We start from the raw sequence: 10,028 nt of genomic DNA on the forward strand, positions 1-10,028 counted from the left end.
AAAAAAAGTCGAAACACTTTGAAAATTTAACCCTGTATAGACAACGCTAATATAAACATCTGTTGCAAATTTCAAGTGCTTACAATAATTATTTTGAGTTATTTGAGTTACAGTAAAATTAAGTTTTCGTTTTTGTCAAAAATTGGTTTTGCGTAAAAATTCGCGTTTTTCCGTTATTTTTTTAAGGTTTTTCCTGCCGCTTTTGAAAAGTATTGGGAAATTTTCACTTTTGACCCCCCAAAGTACCAACTAGATTCACTTTCCTTTCAGAAAAGGTACAACTTTTGAAAATCGAAGCATTTTTACTGCTCCAAAAGTTGTCGTCAGACACAAAAAAAAAAAAAAAAACAAAAAAAAAACCACACATCATTGTAAAATCAATACATTCATCACTTCGTTCAGAATCTAAAATAACACAATTCAAAACAATCAAAACAATTTATCAGTTGTATCACACTTGTCACAGGTAACCAGCGTTCCCAATTATGAAAAACTGAATTCTCCATGAAATATACATACAAATTCATAATATTTCACTTGAAAATGTAATATTTTTTTATACGGGTTATGGGTTAAAACCCAAATTTAATTTCGGTTTTGGGTGTTTTGGGTTATACGTCATCAAAATCAATCGGGTTATATGGGTTTACGGTTTCAATAATTTTTAAGGGTTTTTTAAGGGTTTTGGCTATACGGGCTAAACGGGTGCAAAGCCTTGGTTCTAACTAATGTTAATTGTCACTGTTATTATTACTATTACTGTTCACACACATTGTATTTTTACACACATTTACATTATAATCATGTAACTTGTAAATTATTACCAAACATTGGAATTTCTGGATTGGCATTAGTTAATTAAATATATAAAATAACATATTTTGTTAAAATAAACCAGTCTATAAATTCTTTATGAAATACATATTGACCATGTCTCATATATGTGACACCGGTCTAAGCAGACACACACCCATGTCACATATTATACATGGCATATGGCGATGAATATGTTAATTTCTATTCAAAAATACTATAACATTTTAATATTGAACTCTACAATATATAAAAATCTATTTGCCGACTATGCTGATGACAAAGTAATGTAATCAATACATGATGATCCATTTATTGCTATAGATTCATCGCAACATTTAATATTAAAAATTTAAAAAACAAATTCACCACTCTCACAAAGTGAGTAATAAATCTAGTAAGTGGTCTCTATCTCAAATAAAATGTATAATATTCAATTAGTGAGTCAAAATTAAGTAATTAAAAATATAGCTTAGAGTTAAAATTCACAGACTTTTTAAATTCAAAGATCATAAAAAGCAAAAAACCATTTCAATATGTTTTCCACTTAAAATATTATTAATAATGAGTATTGACTAATTTATAAAAATATAAATGTAATAAACTAAAAAACGTATTACTTACTTGTGCCATATATGTCAGTGTCCCTCGAAGAGTATTTGGAATAGCTATATTTTCTACTTGAAGAGACAAGTCAAATTCAGTTAATGAACCACACTGTATGCTATTATTGAGTTTATACCAAGATAAAGGTTCATTTTTCTAAATTATAAAATAAATTCACAATAACAAGAAATAGTTAATAAGTAATGGCTTATTATTCAGATAAGGGGATATATTTACTTCATCTAAAAATTGAATGGCAGTGGAATTAGTCACATCAATTTCAATGTTTTTAATCAAACAGTTATTACCCACATTTGTAAGACGAAAGAATACAGTTGCTGAGTTACTTAATTCATTTTTTGGATCAATTTTGTACTCCTTAAGAATCAAACGTTAAAAAATTATAATTAATTCAAGATTATGAGCACAAACTACTTTTTGTAAAGCATATTGTAATAAAACAGACAAATCTAATTTCTTTGTATTGTTAATATTATATATTCACCAAAAGTATATATTTGTCCATTGCTAATTTGCTGAATGATAAATCTTCGGCTTGTACAATTTCTTTGGACGGTGTGCAAATCCCCAATGCTTCTTCATAACCTTGTTTAATTTCAATCAATTGTTGATCACTTTTATCTAATTTTTTTGACTTTTTTGATTTTTCGCTCTTCTTCTTCTTTTCTTTTTCCTTCTTTTTTTTTTTATGTTTTTTTTCTTCAACAGGTGGTGGGCGTTGAATTTCAGGAACATCTAAGTCAATATCTAGTGCAGTATGCGGGTCATTGATGTCTTTTTGCACATCTATGGCCCCATCAGAATCTTCTGCACCATCTGGCATTTCCCCTATATCACGATTAACTATCATTTCAATTGCAAGTTCTTCATCTTCTTCTTCAAAATGATTAAATTCTTTTTTCTTTTTTCTAGATTTTTTTTTATCTTTTTTTTCCTTTTTTGCTTTAATGTATTTGTCAGACGATATAAAACCAGATACGTTTAATGAGGTTGGCAGATCTATGGATGTGATAGGAATGTCACAGGTTTGATCGTTACTTGAGTTTAATTTCAAATAATTGGGATTATTTTCTTGTTCTTGAAGTCGAGCTTTTCTGTTCTAAAATTTTAGTTAATACTTTTTAGTTACTGAAACATTATAAATTAAATGAATTTACCTTTTCTACGTGATCTACTGTATTTGCTATGTTTTCTTCTTCATCTTTCTTATCAAAACCGCCCAAATTAAAAAAATTGGAATTGTCATCAGACTGATTGTCATCATCACTTTCGGAAGAACTATGCAATGGCTCATTGATCCATTCATCCAAATCTAACCTAGAGTTTTAGATTTTGCTTAAGCTTATAGTTAATTATAATTTATTATTAAGTAAATAAATAAGAACACACCCTTCTGGTACTTGCACTTTACGCTGAGCTTTAGGTGCAACTGGGTTCAATTCTCCATTAAATAAATATGCTACTTGTGTACATATATCATTAGTATCACCATTTTCTAACTCTTTATGTATGTAACTAATTAACTGCAAGGCTGCACTTGCACGTTCTTGAACTTCTAGATCTCCACTAGATACATATTTGTGCCAATTTATCTGATACTCGTTTGCACACCTAAACCAAAAGATTTGATGATTTTCATTTGAATTTTTAACTAAACAAGAACTTTACTTTAATCGATTGTTGAATATCTCCTTTAGACAATATTACAGATAGTACTTTCATTATGTTTTGCACATAGGCAGCCTGAATATGACCAGGTAGTGAATGTACTTTGCCAGTTAACATAGAGAATAGAGTTTCTTCTGGTTTTTCTAGTTCACTGCAACAATAATAACTTTTAACATCTAAACAAGTTTTGAAAGAAAACTAATTACTTGGCATATTCTCCGCATATCCATGCTGCAGCATAAAGCACATTAGCCATATTCGAACCACCAGAAGGTTGCATAAACATATGAGCATTGCTAAGAAGTAGAGACATTTGTCCAACAGCAAATGGCCTTATAGCTTTAACTCTGACAGCAACATCCAACATTTGGTGCGCTAACAAGGGACCATGTTTCATTCCTTCTACTCGAGCTAATTCTACTAAGACACTGACATACCTGAAATTAAGAATTTAATTTTAATTTAATTTAATGAATATAATAATGATAAAAATCAGACCATTCAAAACTTGTAATAAAATGATAGTTATCTTGTGAGCATATATCAATTATTTTGACAAGCAACTCGTCTCGATAAACTGTGCCTTCTGCTTTATCCATATGAACCATAAGTTTTTTCACTATTTCCATCAAATTTTTTTTTGAGACCTGAAATTAAATAATAATAATTAATAAGTTTTCAAAAATAATTTTTATAAATTCACCATTCCATAAAGAAGATCTAATGCTCTAAGTCTGATTGATTCATCTTTGTCATCCAAGCAGATCATAATCAAATCTTTATGAGCTTGAACTGACTTAGGGTGTGTTTTTAATATTTTAGACATAGCCAGTAAACCCAAGTATTTCACTAAAACATATATTTAGTATAAATTAAGACAAAATAAAATTAAAACTATGATATACTTACAGTTTTGGTCAGAATCCTCAATTAATATTCTTAATTTTTGGACACATAACTAAAATAAAATTTAGAATATTTATATTTATTATTTTATTTTTACAGTACAGTGAAACTTCCATATTACGAAGTCTCATGGGTAACAAATACAATTTGTACTAAACAGAATTTTGTTAAATAGAATTAAATAAATTTAGTTCGGTTCATACAAATATTTTTCTTTAAACAGAAAATGTTGTTAAATGAAAGTTCTTTATATAAAAGATTCACTGTATATTACAATAGGTACATTTGTAAGCACTTAAAGTTGGATAATTATTTTATTTTCAAAATCTTTCTCTATTGATAATAAAATTAATTAAACTTATATTAAAAAATTCCATTTCCAATATTTTATTTTTTCTTCTTAAAACAAATTACTTATCTAATAAAATAATAAAAAATAATCAATACAATGTTTTACAATAAAATTATTTTAATGTTCTGTATAACTTTATATTATTTGGTTTATTAAAAATTTTTTTTTTTAACAGAAGTTGGCAGATGCAAAGTTAATCTTAAAAAGTGGATCTACTTGGAATATTCGTCAACGCTATGTGAGTTTGGTGAAGAACAAACAATGGACCATCTACTGAAATGCAGTAAATGCCCAATCACCTGCAATTACATGGACCACATAAAAGCATACAAAAATGCTATAAATATGGCACAGTAACTGGTAAAACGACTAATTGAATGACAAATGACAATTTGGATAACAATGATTGAAACTACCAAAGCAACGAATAGTTACCAAAATATATATTGTGTATTATTGTGTACTATTTCTATTTTATGTTATTCTATTTTATTTTATATTGTGCTAACCTCGTTGTACGCATATGTATATTATAATAATTATTGTGCGTATTATAAGACGTAATAATAATAATTACAATATTTACAGAAAGACTGAACATTTTTAAGGACATAACTTACTTTAAATGTCTAAAATATGAAAGAAAATATATTACTAATAAATAATAATGCCATAATGGTCTTATATTTAGAAAAAACAATTTTTAAATGTACATAATGTTTTTCCCCAAGCATGTGTACCTCTCTTTTACTTTTAACAATGTATTTATTCAAATTCTGATTTTAAGTATACTTAAAGACTGTATTATTAACTAATACTAATTATCTTATGGTATTTAAGGTGATTCGATATCGTGATTTTCTGTTTTTGTCTAACACATGCGCGACATAGTATTTTAGACGTGTTTTTTGCCAAACATTCCAATTGATCTATTGAAGCGATAAGAATTCTGGAAACAGATTTGAATTTGTCGCCAAGTCTACTTGAAATCGATTTTCCCACACGTTTGATATTATTCCCCAAATTCCTATAAATGTCATATTAAAAAAGAGTATTTAAAAATTGTGGTATTTTAATTTTTGGAGAAGTTAAAATCAAAAAACCAAAAATGTAGAAAAGTCGATTTCAAGTAGACTTGACGACAAATTCAAATCTGTTTTTAGAAATCTTTTCGCTTCATCAGATCAATTGATTAGTTTGGCAAAGAACCAGTCTAAAATCCTATGTCACGTGTGTGCGACAAAACAAAAAATCACAGTATCAAACACCCTTAAGATGTCGTGAAATGATCCAAACTTTTTTCCAAACGAGTACTGACATTTTTTATTGTAAACTGTCATAAGCGGATGAATATTTTGAAAAAGTTTATGTAGTATGTATATAAATTAAAATTGAATCTAGTAGTTTCTGTGTTATTAAGTTTTACACCTCAATAATTGTTTTACATAAAACATAAAATAGATTAAATATTTAGTCTAGTTCTTATGACAGTAAAACAATTTTAAAAATTTAAAAATGTTCATGTATAATAATATAGTGTACAAATTATTATAATTTTGAAACTGTGAGAGCCCCAAACTTCTAAACCTATCATCATGAATTACTTTCTATAGTACATCAAGTTTAATAACTAAGAAAATGGTCATTCAATTTTGATTTATATTTATATAATACAGTCAACTCGCGATATAACGAATTTCAAGGGACCGAGAAAAAAATTTGTTATATCGAAAGTTCGTTACATCGAAATTATATTATACCGCGATATTTTCAAGGGACCGGTAGTTTTATTCGTTATATCAAGATTTTCGTTATATCGATATTCGTTATATCGCGAGTTGACTGTATATATACATCAACATTTTCAAAAAATTATCCGTTCACCTTTTTACAGTTAAAACAAGGGGTCCTCAATTGAAAGACAAAAATCCAAAACGTGGTATTGCCAAAATTTCGGAAATCAAGTTCAACATCAATTTATATGGGAAAAAATGTGAGGAATTCGATTTGGCAGTCAGAATTAAATTATATTGATTACTTTTGTGAATAAAATCAATTTTAAAACTGATGTTCAATGCATAACGTGATATTGCCACATTTAATGTCAATGCAAAATGTGGTATTACATGTTCAAGTTAAAACGTATTATTTCCAATGTTATTTGTATTGGGGCATACTTGTTATCATTGCAAAACATGGTATTGCCAATATTAAATTTTTCTTCAAAACATAGTATTGCCGGCAATAATACGTTTTGCATCAACAAAAATAGGAACAACATCAAAACGTGCTATTGCCATTACCTTTCCAATACCTGCAATACCACGTTTTAGCCTGTTAACACTTTTTTAAAGTATTAAAACTAAGTTTTAAACTCAAAATAGTATTATTTTAACACCGCCAATCATTTTTTTTTTTCATTTTTTACATTTGATTACCCCAATTACAAGTGTTAATTCATGTCATAGAATGTGATATAGTTTTTCTTAATTTGTGAACATTTTGATTTTTGACAATACCACAATTTTGATTTTCGCCCTTCAATTGCAAAAAAAAGTTTATATTTCAATAAGACACATCTTAAATGGCGTAAAAATATTTTAAAATATTGTCTTTCAGTATACTTAATAATTCCTTAACTCTGAATATGTCATTAAACCTAACCTACAAGAAAAATGAGTTGTTTGGTATATCACATTGTATAAATAACAGTATACACTAAATAATTAAATTGTAATATAATATTTAAAAATGTATTACTTGAATGGAAGCACTATGATTTGGCATACCAGATGAAATTGAGATAAGTACTGTAAAAATTAACATACATAGTATTAAACAATTAAAAGTTACAAACAAAAATATTTAATTATTTAAATTATGGAAAATTAGAACAAAATAAATTTATTATGATATGAAAAAAGTTACTAGTACACAATGAATACTCACTTATATTCATATCTTGTTGTTTTAAATAATTTATTTTTATTAACATAATATTAATCATGTAAAAAAAAGGTAAATTTAATAAATGGGTACTTACCAGCAATCACGGTATTAATGCATTCATATAATAAAGACATGGCAGAAGTACTGTAAAGAAACAAACCAAATTTTATTTTTATATTTAACTAAAAGTCAATACATTAACAGAATTATTTTACAGAATATACATTTTACCATTTTAAAACTATTATCTAATATAATATCTAATCAGACTTATTTGGATTTATATCTAAACATTATAATAGTGAACACAATAATTTAAATGGGTATACTTTTGGTTATTTAATGGGTTTTCAAGCAAGATAAAATTATATTTTAGTATTAGATATCGGCAACTGGTAAATGGGTATCTTAAAAACATAATATAACAAAAATATAGAAGGCAACTTCAATAATTATTATTATACTTGTATTTATAATTTAAGACTTGCTGGTTATTTATTATTGGTAGGGCATTTAAAAAAATATAAATACATTTTAATTATTCTAGAATGCAATCAATACTGAATACTAATCTAGATTTACAAAGCATACTTATATTTTTACAACCCTCAGACATACCATCTCCAAAAGTGAGAAATGTCCCTCAATTTATTTTGTCCATTTACAGAACTATTTGATAAAACTGAATTGTTTTTAGTAAATCTATTATCAGTCCTAATCCTACAAAAAACAATTCTTAATATATATATTTTAGGTGCATATGCTTAAAATATTCTTAGAAAAATAATAATAGTTATTTAACTTATGAATCAATAAGAAAGACTAAAAATAGTTTAACAACAGCATTTAAAAAATATAATGATTAATAACAACAAATCAATTAGTTTACCTGTGAATTAAATTAGTTAATGGCTCTATAAGTTTTTTTCCAAGTCTTGGTTCAAGTGGGGTCAACGCACCAAACTAAGAAAAATAATTAATGAAGATAATCAAACATTAGAACATTTTAGATTTGAAATATTACCAATTTAATTATCTTGATCAACATCCAATTATTGGTAGACGATGTCATTAATTTAAAAAATACAGGAGCTAAACTCAAGTAGTTTTTTGGATTTTTTCTGGCTAATTCACAGACTACATTAACAGCAGCTGATTGGACCCCACAATCCATATCTTCTAATTTATCCTTTAAACGTGGAAATGCTGGCCTTAATGCTTCCGGAAATCGAAGAAATACTTTATACATCATTAGCACAGCTTTTTTTCTTAAATATGGTTTTGTTGATGACAACTACAAAAAAAAACATAATATTTACTTTCCACTAGGTATAAGTATTTATTAAAATATAAGTCACCAATGTCATTATATCATTAGCCAAGTCTCTCGCTAAATCTGGGCTAATAAAACAAGCAAGTGCAGAAAGAGCAACACCAGCATCATACTGATTTTGGCTATTCAGATCCTTACGTATCATATTGGTTGTCAACATCAATAACTAAAATAATATAAAAACACATACACATTGTAAACAACTATTAATTACAAATAATTTCCACTTACGTCTGTATCTGTATGGAAGCTCTGAGATGAAGCTAAGTATCCAATCCTTTTGTACGTAAATTTTGAAGAGCTCATAACTTCAATAATGTTAAATCCGGCCCAACTAATATCGTAGCCCAACATTTGTAACTGAAGGAGAGTACAAAAAAGTATTAATTTGATCTTATTTTATTTTAACAAAATTATTACGTATGTGAGTTTGGCCACAGCTGTTGCTTTAACTGCTATATTCTCTTGCCTTAATTCCTGTTTAATTTCTTCCATACATTGTGCAATGTATTTAGCCTACACCAAGAAAGTAATAATTACTTAAATTTAATAACCAAACAGATTAGTTAACATGATTTTAAAGTTTACAGATTTTCTTTTTAAATTTAGTTAACATACCTCATTTTCCTTACTATTGCGGATTCCGCGTACAAGATCAGTCAAATTCTTGTCAAACATCCGCTCAATGTTGCCTCTAACTTTTTTTAAAGCCATTATTATAAAAAAAAATAACAGATAATAAAACACTTTGTACAGGTAATGTGTTTTAATAACAAAAATATAGCATCTGTTGTTATGATTTGCTTATAATTTATTTGCAGCTTTTGTCGAGTGCAAAAACCGATGACAATATGTTACAATAACGAACTAACATCGTAATTATTCACAAGACATTAACGAACCCGCAAGATTCGGCACCTACCCATTGTGTTGCATAATTATTATTTATTATTATTATGAAACGTTTAATGCACCGAACGGGCAGCTTTAGATACGTGGATTGACCGAAATACAAGAGTAATCACAAATTACTAATGTACTAATGCGGTGGGGTTATCACCATAGAATAGGTGAAATTTCACCTTTTCTGTGTTATCGCCGTCGATGTAATGTCGAGTAAGAGATAATGATATTATTATGATAGTCGACGGATGGAAAAAAAATTGTGCCACGCCGTCACGGTACAACGGTAGTTTAGTAGTTGTACTTGCAGTTTGTACACATCCACAGCAGCTACAGCAGACCTACCGCTGGGCATATCCGCCACGGTTGATGGCTATAGATTTATATTACTAATTCGTGGTTGTATACTTGTACCACAGAATTTTGTGTTTAGTGTACCTAGTTGGAAGTTGAGTACCTTTCGATTATTAAAGTGAA

General features: G+C 27.8%; 1 protein-coding gene across 1 annotated transcript in view; it reads right to left on the reverse strand.

The window, feature by feature from the left end:
* The window catches only part of LOC100166670 (AP-3 complex subunit delta-1), a 12,704-nt gene extending 3,013 nt beyond the window's left edge, over positions 1 to 9,691 (reverse strand). Inside the window, 19 exon segments of the mRNA XM_029487236.1 lie at positions 1,438 to 1,575; positions 1,657 to 1,797; positions 1,925 to 2,539; positions 2,598 to 2,757; positions 2,830 to 3,017; positions 3,019 to 3,051; positions 3,109 to 3,259; positions 3,315 to 3,545; positions 3,607 to 3,755; positions 3,812 to 3,957; positions 4,018 to 4,066; positions 7,127 to 7,176; positions 7,410 to 7,459; positions 8,205 to 8,278; positions 8,340 to 8,609; positions 8,674 to 8,814; positions 8,880 to 9,008; positions 9,069 to 9,164; positions 9,267 to 9,691. Of these exon segments, the coding sequence (XP_029343096.1) occupies positions 1,438 to 1,575; positions 1,657 to 1,797; positions 1,925 to 2,539; positions 2,598 to 2,757; positions 2,830 to 3,017; positions 3,019 to 3,051; positions 3,109 to 3,259; positions 3,315 to 3,545; positions 3,607 to 3,755; positions 3,812 to 3,957; positions 4,018 to 4,066; positions 7,127 to 7,176; positions 7,410 to 7,459; positions 8,205 to 8,278; positions 8,340 to 8,609; positions 8,674 to 8,814; positions 8,880 to 9,008; positions 9,069 to 9,164; positions 9,267 to 9,362 (2,907 nt within the window). The 5' untranslated portion in view covers positions 9,363 to 9,691.
* Positions 9,692 to 10,028: the final 337 nt, after the last annotated feature.

This window comes from Acyrthosiphon pisum, chromosome A1 (genome assembly GCF_005508785.2).
Source record: "Acyrthosiphon pisum isolate AL4f chromosome A1, pea_aphid_22Mar2018_4r6ur, whole genome shotgun sequence".
In the NCBI taxonomy this organism is placed as follows: Eukaryota; Metazoa; Arthropoda; class Insecta; order Hemiptera; family Aphididae; genus Acyrthosiphon; species Acyrthosiphon pisum.